Source organism: Rosa chinensis, chromosome 5 (genome assembly GCF_002994745.2).
Source record: "Rosa chinensis cultivar Old Blush chromosome 5, RchiOBHm-V2, whole genome shotgun sequence".
NCBI classification, from domain to species: Eukaryota; Viridiplantae; Streptophyta; class Magnoliopsida; order Rosales; family Rosaceae; genus Rosa; species Rosa chinensis.
Window position 1 is genome coordinate 36,980,649 of NC_037092.1, and position 23,901 is coordinate 37,004,549.

At 39.3% G+C, this 23,901-nt stretch overlaps 4 protein-coding genes across 5 annotated transcripts; 1 reads left to right on the top strand and 3 right to left on the bottom strand.

Annotated features, from left to right (window-relative positions):
• Positions 1-2,538: 2,538 nt before the first annotated feature.
• On the top strand, positions 2,539-5,149 carry LOC112165893 (probable cytokinin riboside 5'-monophosphate phosphoribohydrolase LOGL10). Of its 2 annotated transcripts, none has more exons than XM_024302589.2 (4): positions 2,539-2,948; positions 3,702-3,830; positions 4,013-4,197; positions 4,281-5,149. In XM_024302589.2, exons 1-4 carry the CDS (start codon positions 2,760-2,762, stop codon positions 4,642-4,644), a joined length of 867 nt encoding a protein of 288 aa, XP_024158357.1. In that variant the 5' UTR covers positions 2,539-2,759; the 3' UTR covers positions 4,645-5,149. The 2 variants fall into 2 exon arrangements, with proteins under 2 accessions (XP_024158357.1, XP_024158358.1); XM_024302590.2 differs by having other exon boundaries at positions 2,782-2,948; positions 3,707-3,830.
• A 341-nt stretch (positions 5,150-5,490) lies between these two features.
• LOC112202303 (putative receptor-like protein kinase At3g47110) lies at positions 5,491-7,009 on the bottom strand. The gene is made up of 2 exons (XM_024343250.2): positions 6,026-7,009; positions 5,491-5,939 (listed from the first exon to the last, which is right to left on the bottom strand). Exons 1-2 carry the CDS (start codon positions 6,279-6,281, stop codon positions 5,632-5,634), a joined length of 564 nt encoding a protein of 187 aa, XP_024199018.2. The 5' UTR covers positions 6,282-7,009; the 3' UTR covers positions 5,491-5,631.
• A 1,316-nt stretch (positions 7,010-8,325) lies between these two features.
• LOC112203751 (receptor-like protein 34) lies at positions 8,326-12,049 on the bottom strand. Its single transcript, XM_024344673.1, has 4 exons — positions 11,591-12,049; positions 10,163-10,250; positions 9,362-9,493; positions 8,326-8,516 (listed from the first exon to the last, which is right to left on the bottom strand). The coding sequence occupies exons 1-4, from the start codon at positions 12,047-12,049 to the stop codon at positions 8,326-8,328; spliced, it is 870 nt and encodes a 289-aa protein (XP_024200441.1).
• A 6,312-nt stretch (positions 12,050-18,361) lies between these two features.
• LOC112165087 (leucine-rich repeat receptor protein kinase HPCA1) lies at positions 18,362-22,479 on the bottom strand. Its single transcript, XM_040506143.1, has 13 exons — positions 22,170-22,479; positions 21,921-21,992; positions 21,754-21,825; positions 21,568-21,636; positions 21,384-21,458; positions 21,151-21,222; positions 20,817-20,954; positions 20,201-20,688; positions 20,000-20,133; positions 19,757-19,891; positions 19,461-19,680; positions 19,123-19,358; positions 18,362-19,020 (listed from the first exon to the last, which is right to left on the bottom strand). Exons 1-13 carry the CDS (start codon positions 22,184-22,186, stop codon positions 18,565-18,567), a joined length of 2,184 nt encoding a protein of 727 aa, XP_040362077.1. The 5' UTR covers positions 22,187-22,479; the 3' UTR covers positions 18,362-18,564.
• Positions 22,480-23,901: the final 1,422 nt, after the last annotated feature.

Here is a 23,901-nt window from a genome sequence, read left to right on the forward strand (position 1 = left end):
TTTTGTCATCTCTTACGCAATTCGGAAGTTGGGAGTCTTGAATATTCCCAAAGTGCTCTTCATTCGCAATCCATTGATTTCTTAATTTTCAACCATATGCTCGAGTGGTGTTCATAGTGAAGCAGAATCAAGTTTGTTCAAATTTGACATCCTGAAAAGGGAAAACAAGAACAAATTAGTTTTGGAGTGCAAAACAATTTCACGATAACAAAGTTAATTTCTTAGCGTAAATCGCTACTAGGAGATTAATTTCCAGAGTTTTGGATTAGAACGAAACAATGATGTTTAATGGTCGATCGTTTTTGATACCTCCACGAGCAACTTGTTTGGAGTCATAAAGGCAGGAATTTTAAGCCAAAGCAACAAGTTTATAAAAACTTACTTGTTAGGATTGCAGATGTGTTTTCGATTATGAGATAGGATTGTTGTTAAGCTTCAATCCTAGTTGCATGCAGACAGCCCGGAGGTGCAGGTGTGCAGTGAGCAAGTGAGGCTAGAGGTGTGTAAAGCTAGTGCAACGAGTTGGTGGGGCTAGCTGGCGTGCAGCGCTGGTCGAAGGTAGGTGAGGCTAGTATGGCAGAATGAGATTTTAGGATTTTTCTAGGGTTTTGGCCTTTTGTTTCAGGATTAGGCCCTCGTGCTAATAACATGTTGTAAAACAAAAGAATTTGGAAGAATACTTGAATACTTTCATTGATAATAAAAATCTCTTTATATAGAGGATTACATATACAATGTTTTGGAGTACAAAGAATTCTAATTAAATACAGTAGGAGATCTAAAATATTCTACCATATTACAACTAAAACAAATAATCATGTTGGAGGCAGGCACACATAACTTGAGTTTCCTTTTTTTTTTTTTAGAATACATAATTTGGGTTCCCTTCCACATTAATAAGATTGTGTTCAAAATTACTCTTGATTAAATTCGCAAAAGGGTGGTTCTATTCAGATTTCCATATAAAACTTTACTTGAGACACAATAAACCAAAACCCTAGCCACCTAAGACCAGAAGTCGTCTTTTTACAAGCTGCTCACGTCCGGCGGAGGCCAGATGTCTGGGCTGGCCACTGGCCTCTCAGATATTGTGCGGCTTGTTGCCGGACGGGAGTTGTGATACTAGTGCTCGGCGGAACTTGGAAGGGGGTGCGATCGAATTGATGGAGTCGCTTGGCATCGGGTTCCTGTGCGTTCTTTGGTACTGGGTTGTTGTCACCTCTTCTAGATGCATTGGTCTTCATTGCCGCTGTGGCGTCGCGAGCTCTACAACTGTCATGGCATTGGATGCTCGGGTGTTTTCAACCCGATTTGGGTCGGATCTTCTGATGTTTTCCTATGTTGGTGACTTCTGGATTGTTGACGGCGTCTGGGCTTTGGTGGTGGAGGTGCGAGTACTGGCCTGCGGCAGCGTCCTAGAGGGGCTGTGCTGTTAATGTGCTATGACCCAATCGGAGGAGACATGACTGGGCCTGGGGTTTGGGCCACTTCTGTTCAAGTTTGGGCGTGGGCTCTCTTTGTGGGTTCCCATTGCTGGGCTGCTATTTTAATTTAGTCCTTTAGATTACAATAATTCCCTGCTTTGTTAGGGAGCTATGCTTCTAGGTTTTTAGTGAGCGTCATCGAGTTTAGTACCACAAACTCTCTGCCTATTTACTATATAGTAGTTAATAGTCTATAGGCTCCCTTTATGAGCATGGAACCGTTAAATGATTTGACCTAATCTATGTATCATTGTGCTACTACCACAAACTCTTTATCTACCCCATGATGGTAGATGAAGGATATGTAATGGCATTTTCTGGCTTTAGATGAATGATAGTCGCCTTATTTAGGTTTGTTCAAAAAAAAAAAAAATCAGATTTCCATATTTGTTATTTGAATCTCCTTTTATATTTTTATACATCAAATTTCCAATTTTGCCCATATTCTTTTTTCACTTCCCACCTATCTCTGAGACCTAACATCTGTGATGACTGATGATGCTTTGGCCACCCCAGACTGTGGCGCCTCTCTCTCTCTCTCTGCGATGTCATCACCAAGCTCAACATAATTGACGGAGCAAGATATTGATGGATAGGAAGATGAACTTTGATCAGATTCTCCAGGGAAACAAAATTAGTTAGTTCGTCTTAATTATAAATTTGTGGTTAGAAATCTCCACCATAAAATCAAATTGAAATAACTGCAAAAGCTAAATGAAAGGCTGACTACTACAAGAGATTATGATCAACTTGGCAGCATTTTATGAGTAGCACGATACATACAAAGATGAGGAGAGAAAGAAAGAGAATCAGAATATGCAACAGGAAAGCAATGAGGCAGGAAAATTGATTTTTTTTTCAATTTTACTTAGGGGTACTACTAACATTAAGTTTTTTTCAAAAAAAAAAAAAATGATAAGTCTAAATAGCAAATTTAGAGGTACGACTAAAATCATCTTTCGGCCAGAAAGAAGAAAAGACAAAAAAAAAAAGGGAGACCGAAGACAGCACACTACCGCAGTAAATACAACAACATCCCATCAAAAACTTGCCTTGTAATATTTGGTCGGAGCGGTCCGTGTCTATTCCCCTTATCTCTCACAAGATTCCAAATGATTGCATCAGAGTTTCACAGTTGAGAGAGTATACAGTATTCGTGTTTTTGTTCTCTTTTTCGTTTCCTGAACGAAATGCTGTTAGTTTGAGTTGAGCACAGATGCCCACTCCGCCATCCGTCCAGTAGCTCAGTTCTCAACGCGTTTAGAAGATTTAAGGATGGCGTTTTCGGTGTTGGGATCATTGGGTTCTCATGTTTTTGTAAGAACTTCTCATCAGAGACCTTTAACGATTCAATCGGTCAGAGAAAGAGGGAGGCGCAACATTAGTTTCAAGCTCTCAAGGTCAAGGGTTATGTCAAGCAAGTCTGAATTAGTTGATTTTGATGAGAGAACAAGCCCGATTGAGGTATGTTCTTAGTTTTCATCTGTATGTGCTATTTGGTTTTGGGTTGCTGAAGATTATTAGTTTTTACATTGGTTTGTGTTAAGGTTTCGATTTTCTACTGAGGACAATAGAAATTAGTCCACTTTGTTATTATGTTCGACTATTGATGGAGTCCCACATTGAAAATTTGAAGTAGACAGGACAAATGTAGTGAGTTTCCAATAAATGCAGCAGTAAGAACTGTTTTGGCTAGATATATATTGGATACCGATTTAAATTGAGATTTTCTTCAGTGTAATATACAACATACACAGTTCACCTGTATGATCAAATTTAAATGCAGAAACACTGAGAGACAGAAAGATTGAATTAATTTCAGTTCTTAGTCTATGAGTTTTAATTAGCATAAAACGTGGTATTTGAGCCATCGTGCTGCTAGGGATGTCTGCTGCTGCTCACTCCCGCACTTTTACTTATTTTCTTTCTTCTGGGTGATGGTGGAAGAAAAACACTTTAAAATGTATACGCTTAGCTCTTAACAGTATTTATAGGCTTAACTGTTCTTAAAATATATGTGTATGCTTAGCTCAGGACGATTTGGTCCTTTATATAGTTTTGTTTCAGTGTATCATGTTCCCATTTGTTATCAATTTCAAGATAGGAGTATTGCCAACTGGCGACTGCTATGATTGCCATGTTTCAACAGAATTACTACTAGTTATTGGAATACAATTTGAAGGGCTTGTTTGCTTAGGTTTTGTTCATTGTTGAAAGGTCAGGAAAGAGATAGAACGATGCTATGAACTGATACACAGACTTGGGAGAGGGGTCGTGTATTTGGGATCTTCAAGGATGGGACCTGATCATTCACATTATTTGCAAGTACTTGAGTTGGGTAGAGAGGTGAGTCAGAGTTGTTTTGTCCTGCCTTGCTTGCAGTAGTACACGATCATACAAAAAGTATTTTTGTATAGCTGCTACCACAGGGCACGTACAGTAGCTTTAAAACATGAAATGGGTTCTGGATTTAAGTTCTGAATAGCTAATTAATGAGATTTTCTTTTCCCAAACATCTTACTGAGCAGATTGCAAACCTTTTGGAATGTACTTCATGGACGGGGGCTGGTCCAGGGCTAATGGATGCTGCTACTAAAGGTGCTTTGCAAGCAGGAAAATCAGTTGGTGGATTTAAGATTGGTAAAGAAGCTGGCGAATGGACAGCGTCAAATTACCATCCTTACCTGCCTTCAGAAGTTTATCTAACATGCAGGTAAAGATACACTTATTTGCTAGAAAGATTACCAATGCAGTTTCAAAATCCTGAAAAATTTAAGAAATGCTTTAAACTTGCAGGTTTTTCTCTGCTAGAAAACATGGGCTGGTAGATGCTGCAGTAAGAAGCAGTAGTGCTGATAGGACTGCAGTTGTTGCTCTCCCTGGTGGGATTGGTACTCTAGATGAAATTTTTGAGATATTAGCACTAATTCAGCTACAACGGATTGGATCAGAGCTTCCAGTTCCATTCTTGTTGATGAACTATGACTCGTTCTACTCAAAGCTACTGGACTTTCTTGATGATTGTGAGGATTGGGGTACTCTCTCCAAGGGCGAGGTTTCATCTCTGTGGAAGGTTTGTGATAGCAACTCAGAGGCTCTATCTTATTTGTCAGATTTTTATAACCTACATGCTAGTGACAATGGTGACCATGAGAAATAATAGCTTAGTGCAAGCTGAATGATTTCTTGATAACATTTGGAGTTGATGAAGTGCTTGTCCGTATTTCCCATTAGTATATCTGCAATATATGATAATGGTGTGAAAGCCTGTTGAGAACTTAACAACACTTAAAAAAATCACTGAATATTGTTCGTTATGGACTAAACTTCATTTTGGAATCGTATTCGAGTACTAACATCAAAAGGTAAGGGGATTTGCTTGAAAGGTTGGGGAAGAGACTAGAAAAGCTTCTGGCATTTATGGAAACTCTCAGAAGATGGTCATGAATGATCATGGAACGTTTGATGCTCAGGTCCTCGCCATTAGACTCGCAGTATAGCCCATGATCGAGTGAGCGAAGTGTAGGGGGTGCAGCAGTTCCATTGCAATTATCCCAACTATGTACTTCTCTATACTGGGATGTCTATATGCATGTATGATTGAATATTCTTGCTTTGAAAGAACTGCCATTAATTATCGATGAGTTGGATTAAGCATTATCGTATTAACTGGGCAGAAACTACGATTTTGATTCTGATCTTACAACCAAGGACTACGCACAATGTGATCCTGGTTGCACAAACTGTTCCATAAATAGGACCTATAATACCGGAAATATAGGTTTAACTCTTGTTCATATGAATTTAATTATCCAAACCCCGAAAGCATCTGTAATAAAGTATTGGTTCCATTTTCATAAATATCAGTAGAGTAATTGGTATTCATTCAATAAGTATGTACTATGTAGTACTACAACTTTGCATCCATCCTGCTAATCAGTTAAAAACTGTAAACTTAGGTAAAGCGGATGTGGAGACAATCTAGACCTTTAGATCACTTCGAGCATCATGATTTTATGAATTTACATAATTTTACAACCCTACGATTTTAGAAGATTCGGATCCTTGAAGAAGAGGGCTGTTCAACACCTCCTCCAACGTCCTTCATAAACTTGATCTTGATTTTCTTAAGCGTGGCGAGAGCCTCTTACATATTTACTCTTTCTTCTGGTGATTCTGCTGAACAAGCAACAGCTAATCTCATAACAGATGATAAGCATTCCCTCTTGCTCACTAAATCATGATCCTCCTCCATTCCAAGTAAAGTAGCATCCACAACTTTGACTACCGCACCTGCATCTAATGAATTTGCAACCCATAGCTTTAAACTCATTTCCCCAGGGACCCCAGCGAAGATCTCATCGATTGGCTTCGTTCTTGTGAATGTCTCCATCACTACAATACCAAAACTGTACACATCCCCTCTTCTGGTGACCATTCCTTCCATTCCATACTCTACACATATTAAAGTGAAAACAAAACAAATTAATTAAGCACAAAATATATATCGAAAGATTAGCTAGTAAAAATACTGTAATTACCTGGAGCCATATAACCGATTGTGGCAAGGGTCATGGTTCGAGTCACAGAATCTCCTCCACCCAGGAGTTTTGCAATGCCAAAATCAGCAACATGTGCACCCATATCATTATCTAGTAATATGTTGCTGGGCTTCAAATCACAATGGACAATAGGTGTTTCATAACCATGATGAAGGTACTCCAATGCCGATGCAACATCATCAATATATTCAGCCTTTGTAGGATGTTCAAGGAAAAGTTCTGAAAATACAACCATTTGTCAAGACTCCCGTTAGGCATGTAGTTCAATACGAGAGCTTTGAAATCAATCTGGCTGTAACAACTGATGACTTTGATGAGATTTCGGTGACGAATATTGCTTAACATTTCACATTCAGTATCAAAACTTACGATCGAATGCCCCTTCTAACTGTAAATTAAAAACCTTTATGGCAACCTCCATACCGTCTGACAGTGACTGAACCAAAACCCCCATCTCCAAGTAAGCTGCTTTCGGTGAATCCATTTGTCGCACTTAGAAGTTCTTGGTATGAATCTCTTCTCCATAGAAGTTGGGGCAAGAAGGTAGTCTCTGTTGCAGCTTTCACCTTTTTCTTTTTCTGTCAGATCAATATCCAAATGGAGGTCACTAGAAGCAGTGCTGACAAGATCACCGGAATAACATACTTGAAGATAGATATACCAGTTTTCCTTTTACATGCTGAAACTTGAAATTGGGATGCACCCACAAAGTCCATGGTTAGAAAGAAATGATTCACCAGAGAAGTTTTGAAAGGCCCGCCTGTTGGAATTTCTCCCTGGAGTCTGTTAAAAGAAAAATTTAAATATTGGAGAGATGAGAGTGCTTCAAGAGACTTTGGAATAACTCCAGACAATTGGTTTTCAGATAAATGATAAATCTAACGACTCCAGGCTCAGCGAGTTGCCAAGTGAACTTATAATTGGGCCTTCAAAACTACTATTTGCCAAGTAGAAATTGATCAAACTCTGTAGCCCCCCAATGCTGCTTGGAATATTACCAGATAAATAGTTGTTTGATATGTCTATATATGTGGCTACTTCCATATTACCAATACCTTCTGAGAGTGGTCCAATTAGAGAATTTAGAGAATTGGATGACAAGTCTAATTGCATGATATGTACGCATCTTTCTGGAATGTAACCTCTCAAGCTGCAATTGCTTAGCTCAATGGTCTCAAGTGATGTAGAGAGATTCCTAAAGGAAATGGGAAGTGGAGCCGTTAATGGATTGCTCGGGAAGGCTAGTATCCTCCATTTTCTAAAACTAGCCAAACAAGAGAGAAAATTCACTTCTAGAGCCGAAGTATCAATAGCTAAATTATTGTGGCCTAAGTTAAGTCGCTCAAGGTTTGTTAAGGCACAAAGTGAGCTAGGAATAAAACCAGAAAATGAGTTGCTGACCAGGTCTAAGTTTGTGAGTTTAGAAGCATTAGAGATGTATTCGGGGACTCTTCCACTGAGTTTATTTGCTCCTACGAGGAGCTCTTGTAGGTTTGGAAGATCAAGGCCTATATTTGCTGGGAAGTTACCTGAGAACTGGTTGCTGTCAAGTGATAATATTGATATTGTGGACATATTGAAGATTGAGGTTGGGATGAAGCCACTGAGATTATTACCACCCAGGACAAATTCCTCTAAACATGGAAGATGACCAATCTCATTTTGTATGGTGTACCTGCTTGAACAAATAATTATATGATCAGCACCCAAGTTTAGTTTTTTCACTTTCTTGGCCCTTGGCATTCTTAAATTAATATTTCATTGGATTAATATTGATGTTTCAAATCACTTCTGCTATATAATCGATGGAATCTAACTGCAGTATAGTAGTTGATTGGTTTCTTCATACATATCACAATGTGTTTGCAACTTTGTATACTCGTAACAAAAATTAACCGGTTTTAGAGTCAGTTCAAAAATTGATTACTACAAAAAGAAAATTACTATATGTACGCTGATATACACCCGTCAAATAGTCGGTGCCAAGGTAAATCGTCTTTATCTGAGTTAAGTTCCCAATATCTTTGGGTATGCTCCCGCTGAAATTGTTATACCCCATCGCAGGGGCGTAGCTAGGATTCGACAATGGGGTGGGCTAAATTTATTGTGGCAATTTTTTGGGCGAAGCCCAAAATTTTTTTGTGTGTGACCTACATAATATCAATGAATCTCATCAACAGATTCAACCCATTCCCAATTATCAATGAATCTCAGGCGGACTGAAACTTTGAAAAGGGGGGTGGCTCGGTGGCTGGAGCCTGGAACTCTGGAAGGTGGAATCAAAATTGATCTGAAGTTCTGAACGGGGAGACGAGGAGAGTGAGAGTAGAAGGTGGCTCGGTGGACTGAAACTCTGAGATTGGAGGTGGCTTCCAGCTCCGTGGCTCGCAGCGATTGGAGGTGGCTCTGTGGCTTGCACCTATTGGAGCCTTGGAGGTGGCTCCGTGGCTAGAGCCTGGAAGCTGGAACTCTGGAACAGTGGAAGGCGGAACCGATCTGAAGTTCTAAACGGGGAGACTGGGTTGGTGTTTGAGAGTCGGGACAAACTGGTCTTGGGACTGACTGACCGACAACAGCAACCCAACAACTCTTTGAAGCATTAGTATTTATTTATTTATTTATTTGGGCTATACCCATACTTGACACATTTTGGGCTAAATTCTCCCTTGGGCTATAGCCCAAGTAGCCCTGTGAGTGGCTATGCCCCTGCCCCATCGATAATACAAGAAGATGTTTGCACTGCGACCATTTGGATGGAAGTTGAGTCAAATATAACCAAAAACAAGAGATAATTTTGACTGAATAACTCAGATATCTTCATTCACCTTACAAGAAGGAATTATATACAAATTACAATTGTACCTAATAAGACAAGTACTACTCCTAAGGCAAGTAGTAAGCCTAGTAATACTACAGATATTACAGATCACGAACTATTACAGAATATCTACATAAATAAGGTAAGTATGACTCACGCCAACACTCCCCCTCAAGTTGGCGCATACAGATCATGAATGCCCAACTTGTCAAGTGAGTCATGAAATGCCTTACTCGATACTGCCTTTGTGAGAACATCAGCTAACTGTTCTTCTGAGTAGACAAAAGGAAAAGAGATAAGCTTAGCATCGAGCTTCTCTTTAATGAAATGTCTGTCAACCTCAACATGCTTAGTTCTGTCATGTTGAACTGGGTTGTGAGCAATATCCACTGCTGCCTTATTATCACAATACAAATCCATGGCTCGTTTAGGTTTAAATCCCAAATCACGAAGTAAATTTCTCAACCAAAGTAATTCACAAACTCCATGAGCCATACCTCTATACTCTGCTTCAACACATGACCTGGCCACAACCTTTTGTTTCTTACTTCTCCAAGTAACAAGATTACCACCTGCAAAAGTGAAGTAACCAGAAGTGGATTTTCTATCTGTAACACAACCTGCCCAGTCTGCATCAGTATAACCACTAATATCCAGATGATTATGCTTTGAAAACATCAAGCCTTTTCTAGGTGCAGACTTTAAATACCTCAGAATACGAATCACAGCTTCCATATGAGTTTCACTTGGATTATGCATGAATTGACTCACAACACTAACTGCATATGCAATGTCTGGCCGAGTATGTGAGAGATAGATTAATCTGCCAACTAACCTCTGATAGCAAGCCTTCTCTGTAAGAGTTTGATTAGGGTACTCAGCCAGTTTATGATTTTGCTCAATAGGAGTATCAGCAAGTCTACACCCTAGCATTCCTATCTCTATCAACAAATCAAGCACATATTTTCTCTGGCACAAGAAAATTCTTGAACTCCCCCTGGCAACCTCAATCCCCAAAAAATATTTAAGAGAATCAAGATCTTTCATCTCAAACTCTGATGCAAGCAGATCTTTTAATCTTTCAACCTGCTCTGAATTATCACCAGTAATTATCATATCATCAACATAAATAATCAAGGCAGTTAATTTACCTTCACAGTGTTTCAGAAATAATGTATGGTCAGAGTTGCTCTGCTTGTACCCAAAACGACGCATAGCTTGAGAGAATCTTCCAAACCAAGCTCATGGTGATTGTTTGAGTCCATACAAGGACTTATTTAACTTACACACAAATCTACCTCCTGTGCTTGCCTCATATCCTGGTGGTAGATCCATATAGACTTCTTCAGATAGCTCTCTATGTAAAAAGGCATTCTTCACATCAAACTGTTACAAGGGCCAATCTAGATTAGCTGCTAGAGACATCAATACTCGAACAGTATTAATCTTTGCTACTGGAGCAAAGGTCTCCTCATAATCCACGCCATATGTTTGAGTATATCCCTTTGCAACAAGTCTTGCTTTATACCTGTTCACTGAACCATCTGCATTGTGTTTGATAGTGTACACCCATCTACATCCAACAACTCTCTTTCCTTGTGGAGGTGGCACCAACTCCCAAGTATTATTCTTCTCCAATGCCTCCATCTCTTCATTCATCGCTTGAGACCATTTGGGATCCTTGAGAGCATCCTGCACTTTATTGGGAACACATACAGAGGATATTTGATTCACAAAAGAAGCATGGGATTTGGATAACCGGTGGGTGGATACAAAGTTAGCTATGTCATACTTAGACTTAACATCTAAACTTGGTTCATATTGACGAGGTGGTTTACCACGGGTGGACCTAGGAGGCAAAACATACACACTATCACCAATATCAGAGTTAGAAGAAACACCACTAACCTCAAGATTGGGACGCTCCTCAGGGATTGGTTGACAAGGGTTATCTGTATCTAAGAGGGGTAGAGGAGCTTGGCCTTCTTGGAGGGTAGATGATTCGGCAATTGTCTTTTCTGTTTCGGAACTTGCAATGCTCTGTTCGACAGTTGCATGGCGAAGGGTAGATGATTCAGCAATTGCCTTTTCTATTTCGGAACTCCCAATGCTCTGTTCGGCAATTGCATGGTGAAGGGTAGACGATTCAACAATTGTCTTTTCTGTTTCGGAACTCGCAATGCTTTGATTGGCAATTGCCTTTTCTGTTTTTGCAGGAGTGTCGTTGGCTTCAATGGGCTGAATTTTAATCCCACAAGACTTCTCTTCCAAAAAAGTGTGTTTCTCCCCCTGAAGTGAAGGATTGATGGGAGAAAAATAACATGCATCCTCATAAAAGGTGACATCCATGGTAACAAAAACTTTCTGTGTAGGAGGATGAAAACACTAGTAGCCCTTCTGATGAACACCATAGCCCACAAAAACACACTTTAATGCCCTGTCATCGAGTTTGGACCGTTGATTCTTAGGAACATGGACGAACACAACACACCCAAAGACACGAGCAGGGAGATTAGAAAACGAAGGGACAGACACATGATTTGAAAGGGCAGCATAGGGGGCAACAAAATAACAAGCTATATATGATTGTGTGGAACAACCGAACAATCTCGGACGTTAAACTGTATATACATAATGAACCAGTTATCACCAATTAATTGGCCGAGTCCCAGATAACTGGTTTGTTGGTACGCACCTGATAACTGGTTATAGCTCAAATCAATTACTTGCATTGCAGATAAGTTGAAGATGGTAGCGGGTTTGAACCCTGAAAATTGATTGCCATACAAATTGAACCTCTGAAGTTTGGGTAAGGACCCAACCCATGATGGAATGATTCCCTTAAAGTTGTTGTACTTGAAACTAATTATGAACTTCAATCGGCGCAAACGAGCCAAGTCTGTAGGTAAGGAACCATGAAAACTGTTATTTTTGAAGCTTAGCTGAATAAGAAATGATAGGTTGCCTAGCTCCAGAGGAATGGTGCCTGTGAGACTAAAGTAAGAGATGTTCAAGTCTGCGACTCGATGATGGCGTGCACCACAAGTCACACCAATCCAGTTGCAAACCGGGGTGTTCGTTGACCAGTTGGTCATGATCTTTTGAGGGTCACTGGTGATAAGGGCTTTGAGAGCAAGCAAAGCAGACTCGTCTGTGGTGAGATTACTGTTGGTTTGTGCGGCCATAATTATGCTAGCCACCATACAACAACTGTACACCAGCAAGAACCAAGTACTCTCCATTGTGTGGAATTTATTGTTAATCGAGACCAAAATGCTTAATTATGAGAAGATCAGTCACAAGTGGAACTGGTTTGGACGGCTAGAGATAGCTTAATACTTTGTCATAATACCAATTAAGATGGAAGGTTGAGAAAATTAGTGTAGGTGTTTAAGAATAAAGGATTCGAGAGAGATTGATGAGAGAATTGTGTGTTTCATTATTGAGAATATGAGCCCTATATATAGGGATTACAAAGTACATGTTCTAACATTACAAGGAAAACTATTCCGAATAGGACTAAGAATTCTAGAACATTCTCTCCTATTATAATCATGGAACTAATCCTAGTTTGATTAGGCACACATAAGTCGATTTCTTTCAACACTCCCCCTTGTGCCGCTCAAACTTGGTGGTGACGCTTCATCCTTTGCCTCGTTAAAAACCTTGCTCAAGTGAAAAAACTTGTGGGACAAAAATAAGCTCGAGGAGGAGGAAAAAAGTACAACACGTCCTTCACTCTTCGAGATCGAACATGTAGACATCATAACTCCCCCTAATGTCGATATCTCCCCCTGATTGCTACAATCGTGGGAGTTCGGATAACTTTCTCAATCCGATGCTCTTCACATGTTTCTCGAAGGTGGATTTAGGTAACGACTTAGTGAATAAGTCCGCTACATTATCCTCTGTTCGGATTTGGTTCACTTTAATCTTTAGAAGCGATTGCTGTTGCTGATTATAAAAGAATTTAGGCGATATATGCTTGGTGTTGTTGTCCTTGATGAAACCTAACTTCATTTTCTCAATACAAGCTGCATTACCCTCATAAATGCATGTAGGTTCATCCGTGGTAAACTTCAAACCATAACTTCCTCGAATATGTCTAATTATAGACCTTAACCATATACATTCACGCACAACTTCATGTAGAGCAATAATCATTGCGTGATTCAAGGAAGTAGCAACAAGGGTATGTTTTGTAGACCTCTAAGATATCCCAGTGCTTCCCATGGTAAAGACATAACCCATTTGGGAGCGACCTTTGTGAGGGTCAGAGAGGTACCCTACATCAGTAAAACCCATCAAAACATCATTGTCGTTTTGATGGAGGGATTGAGGAGAACGCCGGCCACCTTGGACTGTGGCGGCGTCGGCGGCGTTGGCATGGCCGGTGGCGTTTTGCCTTATGGGGTCCGATCCCAATTTTCCGTCATTCCTTTTTTCTCTATAGGGATAAAATAGGCCCATATCAATTGTACTCTTAGGTATCGAAAAATTATCTTTACACCAATCCAATGGCGGCGTGTTGGCGCAGAACTATGTCGAGCTAACAAGTTCACTGCAAATGAGATGTCCGGTCTTGTGCATTGAGCTAAGTACAATAATGCCCCCTATTGCACTTAGATAGGGCACTTTGACCTCTAATAATTCTTCGTCCTCATCCTTTGGACGAAAATGATCTTTTCCGGGCTCAAGACTACGGCCAATCATGGGAGTACTCACAGGCTTTGCTTTATCTTCATTAAAGCGCCTTAGAATTTTCTGAGTATATGCAGACTGATGGATCAAAATCCCATCACTACAGTGCTCGAGTTCTAAACCGAGACAAAACCGTGTTTTTCCAAGATCTTTCATCTCAAATTCGGATTTCAAATATTTAGCAGTTTCCTTCAACTTATCTAGAGTTCCAATTAGATGAATAGTATAGTTTACTGTTTACCATCGAATAGAGGATGCAATTTAGCTGTAACTATATCTAAACAAATAAATTCAAGATGGGCCCACCACGCTTTAAAATAAAAAAAATGAAATAAATAAAAGGGAGGGGTAAAAGTGAGATGAATAAGAATTGATATTTTGGACAGTAGTGAAAAAAGTGAAAAGATTTGTGTGAGTGGGAAGAAAAATAAGTTGGTGGGGTGTATGAGAATTTTCCCTAATTTTATACTTGATTAACATGGTGTTTGGTGGATGAGAGCTCAAATAACACAAAGCCTATTTATATGCATCTCTTTAAAGGGAACAATAATAAATCTTTATGGATTTCTCAATAACTAACACAAGTAATCAATATGGTCATTTACAAGCAAATCCCCTATGACCTAGCGCTCTGCTAGGGTTAAGAAATCTCTTCCTCAGGGCAGCAGTTTCTCAATTTCTTGCTGCTGCTTGTCAATAGCTGTTATGGCGGATCTTGGTCTGCTTATTCTCTTCCTCGTGGCACTGGGTAGCGCTGAGGCTGTGTTGGTGTCGGGGGTTGGAGGCGTTGTTGGATCCGCGTCCAAGCTTGATGGTGAAGTGCAAGATGCGGCCTCGTTTGCGGGGATGGCATCTCGGTGGTGGGTGAGTGGTGATCCGGTCTTGGTTTGGTCAAGATCGGATCGGCGGGGTCGATTCCGATCAGATCCAAGGGACAATGGTGCATCTAAGAATGGCATCTTGATTAACCAAATCTGGTTTGGTGTTCCTATTGATAGTGATGATGGATCTACTCTTGATCCATCAATCTATGGCGAAGGCCAGGTTACTCTTGTTGGGGGTGGTGGTGATTTGTGGTGGGATTGCGTGCAACAGTGTGGCGAATCTGGGAGAGGTGATAGCTTCGGCTTCTTCTCCTCTTCCTTGGAATCTTCTGATGGTTGTAGCGGTGCATATCTCGTGTTCGGGGCAGCTGGTTGTATTTGGTTATTGAGGAGAAAGCATCTGGTCTTCAATGGTGGAGGCAGTAATTTGTCTCTGGTTGTTGACATTGGGCTTGATCTAGGGGCCACTGGTGGTGTTTACGACGGCGGTGGAGGTGGGACAGAAGCTGGCATGTATATTGACAGCGGCTTGCTTGCCTTTTCATCTAGGTTTTGCCCTAAGGGTTATGATTGGGCTGCTAGGGTTCTTTGGACCCATGCAGTTCTTTTGTCTTTAAGTTTTAATGTAGCTTTGGGCCTTCATTCTTTTGTGAATGATGGGCCTATAGTTTTCTTGCATTGAGCGGGAGAGATCGCAAAGAAAGGGGAGACCTCGTTGCCAATTTAATCTACTTCGGGGCTCTACTTTTCTTTGTTTTGGGCTTAATCCTAAAAGGTGGGTGTGCTAGGAGATTACTAGTTTGGTTGCTCTTTTGTTAGCGGTAGCTTTGTAGTAGTTTCTAAGAAACGGTTCTTTCTGACGACCCAACAGGGGTGGATCGTTTTTGTACTGCTTGCTGAATTATATAATGGGATGACCTCTTTTACTCAAAAAAAAATATGGTCATTTACAAAATGTCAATATACTAGAATATACTAATCATATTAAATAGTCAGGCCCGCTCACCTGCGGGACGAAAATAAAGGGACAAAACCATCCCAGCCATTGGATCTTAATTCAGTTGATCAAACGGACAAAACGGCAAACCATTAAAACAATTTTTTTTTTAACCTATTATCCAATCCCGTTTAGTCTCATGGTCAGTTACTTGGTCAGTGACATGGTCAGTTACATGGTCAGTTACGTGACCAGTTACTTGGTCAGTGACATGGGCAGTTACTTGGTCAGTGACATGGTCGGTTACATGGTCAGTTACGTGACCAGTTACTTGGTCAGTGACATGGGCCGGTGACCAGTTACTTGGTCAGTGACATGGGCAGTTACTTGGTCAGTGACATGGTCAGTTACATGGTCAGTTACGTGACTAGTTACATGGCCAGTTACAGTTACTTGGTCAGTGACATGGTCAGTTACTTGGTCAGTGACATGGTCAGTTACGTGACCAGTTACAGTTACTTGGTCAGTGACATGTAACAGACATCCCAATTCACAATCACAAGTTATAATCATAATGCAAAAGAATATACACAAGTTATAATCATAAGTAGCTTTGTTCATCATCTGTATACCACTTGCCACAGTCTCCATTATTTTGAATTGCTGACTTGTTCGAACATTAACACTACTTAGCTTTTCCATAAGACACTTTTTTGCCTTTGTAAGCTTGCGGAGTGATGGTAATAAATGTACTCTTTTGGGGGTTGTAAGTTCATGTGTATGAGCCTCCTCGAAATCACTTACACACCAATTTTTGCTTGCCTTGTTAAAGACGATGTTCAACCTTGCCTTACAACCCATACGCTTTATTCCGCACCTCCTTTCTTCCATGGTCGATGAATGTTGCCGTCTTGAGTTCTCATAAGTCTCATCTGTTTTTCCTTCCTTGGAACATAAAAATTGTTTCCAAGTAATCTCTCCAGTCACCTTACTTCTCTTAGTTGAACCCATTCTCACACTAAAACCAATAGTCTTTGCATATATCTCATTGTAAAAGTAATAGGCCTCCTCTATTGATTCGAATTCTTGACCAAGCTGAAGTTTTGGTTCATCTACAACAGCATTCTCATTTGTCTCTTGTAACGATGGTTCACCCATCATAAAGCTATAGCATTATATTACAAACACCCTGTACAAACACAGCTATAATTAGAATTTCACCATAACAGAGTCAAAGACATAACACTAATAAAAAAGAAGTTAAAAACTAAACACAATTTCAATTCAAGCAGTTACTTGGTCAGTGACATGGTCAGTTACATGGTCAGTTACGTGACCAGTTACTTGGTCAGTGACATGGGCAGTTACTTGGTCAGTGACATGGGTAGGTGACCAGTTACTTGGTCAGTGACATGGGCAGTTACTTGGTCAGTGACATGATCAGTGACATGGGCAGTTACTTGGTCAGTGACATGGTCAGTTACGTGACTAGTTACATGGCCAGTTACAGTTACTTGGTCAGTGACATGGTCAGTTACGTGACCAGTTACAGTTACTTGGTCAGTGACATGTAACAGACATCCCAATTCACAATCACAAGTTATAATCATAATGCAAAAGAATATACACAAGTTCTAAACACAATTTCAATTCAAGCATTTTACTTATATTATAATTGAGCTCTTCATGTATGCAATTGCATTTTGACGACAAAATTGTGTGAAGCCATGAGCTCCTCATTAAACAAATCTATGTTGACCGTTTGAGATTTTAGTGCTCTGAATTAACATATTGCCCTACTTGAAAAAGATTTTTAAAAAAAAGAAAGAAAAAAAGCAGAAACTTTGACCGTGAGATAGAGAATGAAATCAAAATTAAGACAATGAAACCAAGACAAAAAGTATTGACCTTTTTGGGTCAATGAGGCTTCCTATTCAATGATTCAATCCATTCCATGGACAAAAAGTATTGACCTTTTTTCAATTTCTTTTGACCAACTCTATATCCCAGCAAAATCAATACTTGCAAAAGAATACCAAAATTTCGACAATCAAATCAGAACACCAGAAATGAAATCATAAAACAAAATACGATGGCTCCATGATTCACCCAAACTGAAGAGAAAAAATTAAAAAAAAAAAAAAACCCTAAAATCGAGAGAGAGTAAAATCTAAGAAAAATACCTTCAAGATAGGCCAATCTTATGATGATGAGGATGAGGATGAATCAAGAATGGTATATGGGAGGCGAGGGAGGAGGAAGAACTCAAGACTGAACGTGGAGACAAGGGAGGAGGAAGAACCCAAGACTAAACGTAGAGTCTTGGTTGAGACTAAACGGGATTGGATAATAGGTTAAAAAAAAATTTGTTTTAATGGTTTGCCGTTTTGTCCGTTTGATCAACTGAATTAAGATCCAACGGCTGGGATGGTTTTGTCCCGTTTTGTCCCTTTATTTTCGTCCCGCAGGTGAGCGGGCCTGATTAAATAGTAACCTTAATATAGTCAAAAAGTAGGATATTTCATGTTTTTTTAGATTAAGGGTATTTTAGGTACTTTGGGTTGTGTATTTAGTAAATTATTAGAATGAGAAATTAAATGGCTGGTGTATTAAGTATGGAGTGTGTATTAAGTAATTAGGGTGTGTATTTAATACTTCTCTTATTGATAACACAGGAAAACTTACAAATCAACAAAACAGATCAATCTCTTATTGGATTTTAAATAGAAAACTATTACATTTTTTTTCGGTCTCGAGTTTTACTATTTTTATATCAACTAGTTTCCTTAGATAAATTGACGTGGTTCAAGCACAGCAGAATGCACAGAGACAACAGAACACCTGGAATCAGCAATCGGGGGGCCCGGAAAGCCACTTCTCCCCGTCTCGACTATATGTGAATATATCCATTTCCCATAAAAGAGTGTCATACTTTGCTTGAGGTATCTATGAATTAAAATCGTATCAATTTGCATAAAGTTTATATAGCCTGTTTAAGCTGGATGCAAAGGAACTCCACTTACACCAGATAACAATCTCTCCAAGACAAGAGAGAAGCAGTCCATTTCAGCTGGTCTATTTATTATTCATATGATACTGAATACAACCTACGTACAGTTCCATATTTAGCACAAATCTCTCATTCAAATCAATTTAAGGTATTAAAATTTAATAAACAATCCAAATTTATCAACTTCAATTTTATAAAAGTATTATCATATTCACTAAACTTCTACCTTCATCCGTCAAAAGCTCCACTATAATCAAAGGGTCTGCTGTAAAGATCCGTGGTGCTGTCCATTCTCTCATACTCCTCATAACTTGCTAAAGTGGGCAATGGATTGGTACCGGCGTTGAAAGCAGCGATTTGTATAATGTTCTCTATCTGTTTCACCACTTCCCCCATTCTTGGTCTTTTATCCCCTAATTCTTCTACACAAGCCATTGCCAAATCAACAAACATTTCTACACCTTTCAGCTCTGTTCCTAAACCAATGAATGGATCAAGAATATCATCAAGGTTGTACAAATCTTTCGACTTATCCATTGTCATCTGTACCACTCTCACTATATATTTCCCTTGCACTATTGGCCTTCTAGCAGTTATCAGCTCCAACATTACCACGCCAAAGCTATACACGTCGCTCTTGTCAGTCAACTGTTGAGTCATATAATATTCAGGATCCAAGTAGCCCTATAATCATGGAAGACCACAGTTCAGTTATATTTAAGATACTATTGTAATAATTTCTACATTGCATTGTTTTTGCAAGAGGAGTTGAGAGTTTCTACTGACCAGTGTCCCTTTAACTTGAGTAGATAAGTGGTCCATTCCACTATCAGCAATTGACTTGGAGAGACCAAAATCAGCAACTTTTGCATTTAAATCTTTATCGAGTAGAATGTTGTTTGATTTGATGTCCCGGTGTATAATGGTTGGGCTTGCAAGTTCATGAAGATATGCCAGACCTCTCGCCGCACCAAGTGCTACTTGAAGTCTTCTCATCCAGTCCAACCTGATTCCGGACTTCCCTGAACCAAGATAGAAATGAATCAAGAAGTGTTTCTGATAACAGAGTAAAATATACTTTCCCTTCTATAACAAGCTTTGTAAAGTGCAAGTGCATGGAATACCTGATAGGCTGTCCCTTAAATCACCATTTGGAACATACTGATATACCAATATTTGTTCTCCTTGTTCAAAACAAAAACCAACAAGGCCAACAAGATTCTTATGATGTACTCGTGATAGGAGCTCAACCTCGGCTTTGAACTCAACTCCTCCCTGCATAGATTCCCTTTTAGCTCTTTTTATGGCAACCATCTGGCCTGTAGGAAGAATTCCCTGATATACCTGTAAAATTTTCCAAAACTCATATATAGTGTATATTTGATCAAGTCTATTATAATACAAGATTATCAAAGTTGACCTGGCCATAACCACCAGATCCAATATCTTTTGCTTTTGAAAAACCATCGGTGCATTTCTTGAGCTCTTCAAATGAGAACAATCTTGCTCCTTTTAGTTGAGGACCACTAGCACTGCTGTTTGAAATCCCTGTCTGCTGCATTTGTACGAAATTAACTCAATAAAATCTCCCCCTTCATCCGGAAGTCACAAAACAAACTGTGTCAAGTCCTCTAACAACTTTTTAAGTTATTGATGGTCTTACCAAAAGTATTGATCCACTCAATGACTCGTCGGCTCTCCTCTTCTGCTGGAGAGCATAAAGCCCTACAAGGACTAATAATGAAAGGAGCACACAGCCACCAATTGCTGTACCTATTATCACGGCCTTGTTTGATCCTGCAGGCACCTTAAAATGATGAGAAAGAGAAACATGGATAGATCAAAATGTGGTTTTCATAGTTACCTCCAGAGTTGGTGTAAAGAACAAGAAAAGAGAAGGGTCCAAAATATCTTGGACTTGCACCGAGAGTCTGGTTGCTAAGAACAGTTGATATAGCTGACTCTTCTGCTTGGGTGAAGCTAACTTGACCACCAGATGGGAAAATTTGTATTGTCAGTTCAAGTTGAGAAGATGAGTCCAATTTAGGATAACTCAGAGAAACTGAATCCACAGGAAGGTTGAGGGACTGTAATGATCTTGTGAGATTTTCCGCGAGAAGAATGTAATAGTTTACGTCTTCCAAGTTTGAGTAAGAAACAAATAAGAAGACTAGAGTCTGTGTGTAGGGAAATGCACAATTACAGTTGGGGGAAGCAACCTGGTCGGATTTACAGACAGGAGTAAGACAGTTACTTCCTGGAGTTGAAATTGAGGAATCTGGTGGAGAAATATTACAGTACTTCTTTGCCATGTTGTACTTGCTTCCCTCACAAATTGGATTTTCAACTAGACTGCAAAAGATGAATAATTGCTAATAACAATATGACAAACACATAACTAATTACCCCCTTCGGAAGTTGAACCAATATTTTAAAGAAAAGGCAACAACGTGAAATATTTTACGCTATATATTGCTTACATCAGCGTGTAGTTGGATCCATCATAGTTCTGTGCAAGAACGACAATGTTGTTCTTCTGCAGATCAACTAGCTCCAATTGTTTGCTATAATTGGTTCCAATATCCAATGAATCACTGAGATTGTTGTTTCTTAGAACCCTGCAGCAGTCCAATAATAACATGTAATCATAACTGTACATATACAACCTTATCGAATCTGTAAAACTAGAATAAAAGGTTCCTTTATTATTGATTCTCTTCTTTGGACCAGATCCATCTTCTAAACGAAGTCTAGATCCATGTAACAATTATTGCATTCAGTATGCGTGCTACTAAATATCAGCATGATACTCACACTGACTCCAAATATTCAAGGCTGAAAAGGGCTCGAGGAACTTGTCCCTGAAGTCCTATGTTTTCCATCATTCTGCCACAGGGTTGATATGTACTTTAGTTCCGAGCATTTAACTAATTATCTTCTGCTCGATGATATATCAATTGCAAATAGACACATTCAAACCCAAACACACATAATGCATGATACAACTGTGCAAACACACAGGTATATGAAAGAGGAACGAAGCATACAATGTTGTCAAAAACGTCAAGGTTGAAAACCAATTCGGAAACTCTGATGCATCAAAAGAATTATTGCTGATGTCCCTGCAGATAAAGTTTCATAGAAGCATGAATGTAATATAATCATTAAGGGAAAGAAGTAATTCATAGCTATTCCTGTAAAATCAAATTCAGTAATATGGTTGCGACTGACACATAATTGAGGGAATCCATGCCAGTAAGGTTCGGCACCGGGCCACTCAGCATATTGTTGGACAAGTGCCTGAAAACATATTACAAATAGCCTCTCTTAGTAAAATGAATTCTAAACAAGATGTTTGAAACTTTCCTAGAAACTGGTATGCCTAAATTTCTTAATTGGTGGACCATATATACTTACAATTCAGCTACGTTCCGAAGATTGTTGAGGTTTGATGGCACAGTCCCGCTTAAAGAATTCCTATCAAGGCGTCTGTACGTACCAGAGAAAGACATATACTAAGTGTAACTACTTTCACATTTGAGGATAAATCTTGGTATAAACTTGAGGATATGAAAAACACTCACATTGCCTGCAGAGTTTTCACCAGTCCGAGTTTAGATGGGATGCTGCCATCTAAATTATTTCGGTCTAACATCCTGCACAGACAAAAAAAATTTCATTCAGTTAGCAATGCCTTTTAATACTGAAATGTGCACCAAGGACAGGCAAGTATATATGCACCATGAGGTCATACATTTCATATTATATGCTGAAATTGCATAGATCCCCATCTTCAAGCTATTTTCGAAAATGAACAATTTAGTAACACTTACAAATGTTTAAGAGCCATCTCTGAGCTGAAGAGTTGAGGGGGGATATTGCCTGAAAGCTGGTTATTTGAAAAATGACTGTATTTAAAGAGAAAAAAAATGAGTTGGACATGAATTGGAGAGTACAATACTAGTCATAGTTAATCAACTCAAAAGTACTAACTAGAGGGGGCATACAAGTGCTCTGTTTTATTTAACATATCAAGACCAGATGTAGTCCTACTAGAGACAGGAATGGGACCCTCAAGTTTGTTGTCTGATAGGTCCAGAAAGACTAGATTGGACAGATTGCCGATAGAAGGCGGAATTGGTCCACTGAATCTATTGTTTTTCAGAGATCTGCAGTAGGATATAAATGAAGAGTTCGGGAGTTACTGCATATAGGCCTACACATATCATTAGAAGAAGGAAGCTGCAAAACAAAGAAACAGGGTGGGGGGACAGAAAGTTTGGAAACCTTACAGATAAGAGAGTTGCTTTAGAGATCCTATTGTAGCTGGAATAGGACCAGAGAAATCGCAACCATCCAGGATTCTGGCATGCAACAAAGTTAATTAGGTGGACAAACGATCACATAAAAGTATTATAATAATTGCTCTACTGCAGAAACCACTGGTCCATTTTTTTTTTTCTTACAAGGTTTCCAGTTTCCTCAAGCGTCCAATTGATGCTTCGTGAAGTTGTCCTGTCAGGTCCTTGTTGTAAGACAGAACCCTATACAAAAAGTGATGGCAAATTAGTTACAACTTACAAATTCAGGAATGGACAAATCTATGGTTAAGGAAGCTAAAATAATTCTGGTAATGATGATATGCAAGTTATTCAAACCTGCCAGTTTTAGTGCCTAGACAATCCTAGATTGTGGTGAATAACAACTTAAAAATTTGAAGGGAGAAGACTTACAGGATCTTTAGCTTAGAGAACGTCTCAAGTTCACTGGATAGCCGACCTTCCAAATCCATGTCTGCCAATGCTCTGAAATAAAAAGCAGACGAATCAGTAAAAGGAAAATGGAAGCAAGCAATATATATGAGCAATAAAAAAGGTGGAAACAGACTACGAACTTACATAGCAGTAATCCGGGAATTGGTGCATTCAATACCTTCCCAGTTGTCACAAGGTTCTGAACCATTCCAACTTGGAGGTTTAATGCCCCACTCATGCTGGAGTGTCGTAATAGCATTAACTGCATCAGATTCTTTCCATCAGTTTAGTTCTTCAACAATGAGCTGAGACTGACTTGAGGAATTCACAATATTACATTCTATAACTCAATGTTAATTGAAGCTCTTTAGTGCTACTTAAGACAACTGTCTTGTGGACAGGAAGCAAATCTACAAAATGGCTAGTACTGAACAAGATTAAACTATGGAAATGCAGAAACCTGCTATCAAGCAAGCCGAAGAAGAAATATCAATAGCCTGTCATAAACCTATGAACTAAACTGATTAATTACATGATGAAAGATGACATATATCTAGCTTAAAGTTGGGTAAAACTCACACTCCAGAACAGTTCCCTCTGCTGCAATAACAAAGAATGGGATTAAAATGAGTAGCCGAAACACACGAGTTGCACAACCCATTACTTTATGGGAAATGGGCATCAAAACCTTCTTAGTCTCCTTACTAGCCAACTTTTGCTGTGTAGAACAATCTGTGAAGAAGTAACTCAGATGGAGCCTATTTAAGTCTATCGAGATTGTCAACCATCACAAGTGGTTGAGTTGGTAAGG

Coding starts and splice junctions, on each gene's coding strand:
- LOC112165893 (XM_024302589.2), top strand. CDS start 2,760: ATGGCGTTTTCGGTGTTGGGATCATTGGGTTCTCATGTTTTTGTAAGA. Junction 2,949..3,701: donor AGAGAACAAGCCCGATTGAG/GTATGTTCTTAG, acceptor CATTGTTGAAAG/GTCAGGAAAGAGATAGAACG. Junction 3,831..4,012: donor TACTTGAGTTGGGTAGAGAG/GTGAGTCAGAGT, acceptor CTTACTGAGCAG/ATTGCAAACCTTTTGGAATG.
- LOC112202303 (XM_024343250.2), bottom strand. CDS start 6,281: ATGGTTGTATTTTCAGAACTTTTCCTTGAACATCCTACAAAGGCTGAA. Junction 5,940..6,025: donor AATCGGTTATATGGCTCCAG/GTAATTACAGTA, acceptor TAATATGTGTAG/AGTATGGAATGGAAGGAATG.
- LOC112203751 (XM_024344673.1), bottom strand. CDS start 12,049: ATGGCCGCACAAACCAACAGTAATCTCACCACAGACGAGTCTGCTTTG. Junction 9,494..10,162: donor ATATGAGGCAAGCACAGGAG/GTAGATTTGTGT, acceptor ATACTGATGCAG/ACTGGGCAGGTTGTGTTACA. Junction 8,517..9,361: donor TGTTGAAGCAGAGTATAGAG/GTATGGCTCATG, acceptor CCACTGTTCCAG/AGTTCCAGCTTCCAGGCTCT.
- LOC112165087 (XM_040506143.1), bottom strand. Junction 21,826..21,920: donor GTGAAAACTCTGCAGGCAAT/GTGAGTGTTTTT, acceptor TGGTACGTACAG/ACGCCTTGATAGGAATTCTT. Junction 21,459..21,567: donor ATGGATTCCCTCAATTATGT/GTCAGTCGCAAC, acceptor CTTTATCTGCAG/GGACATCAGCAATAATTCTT.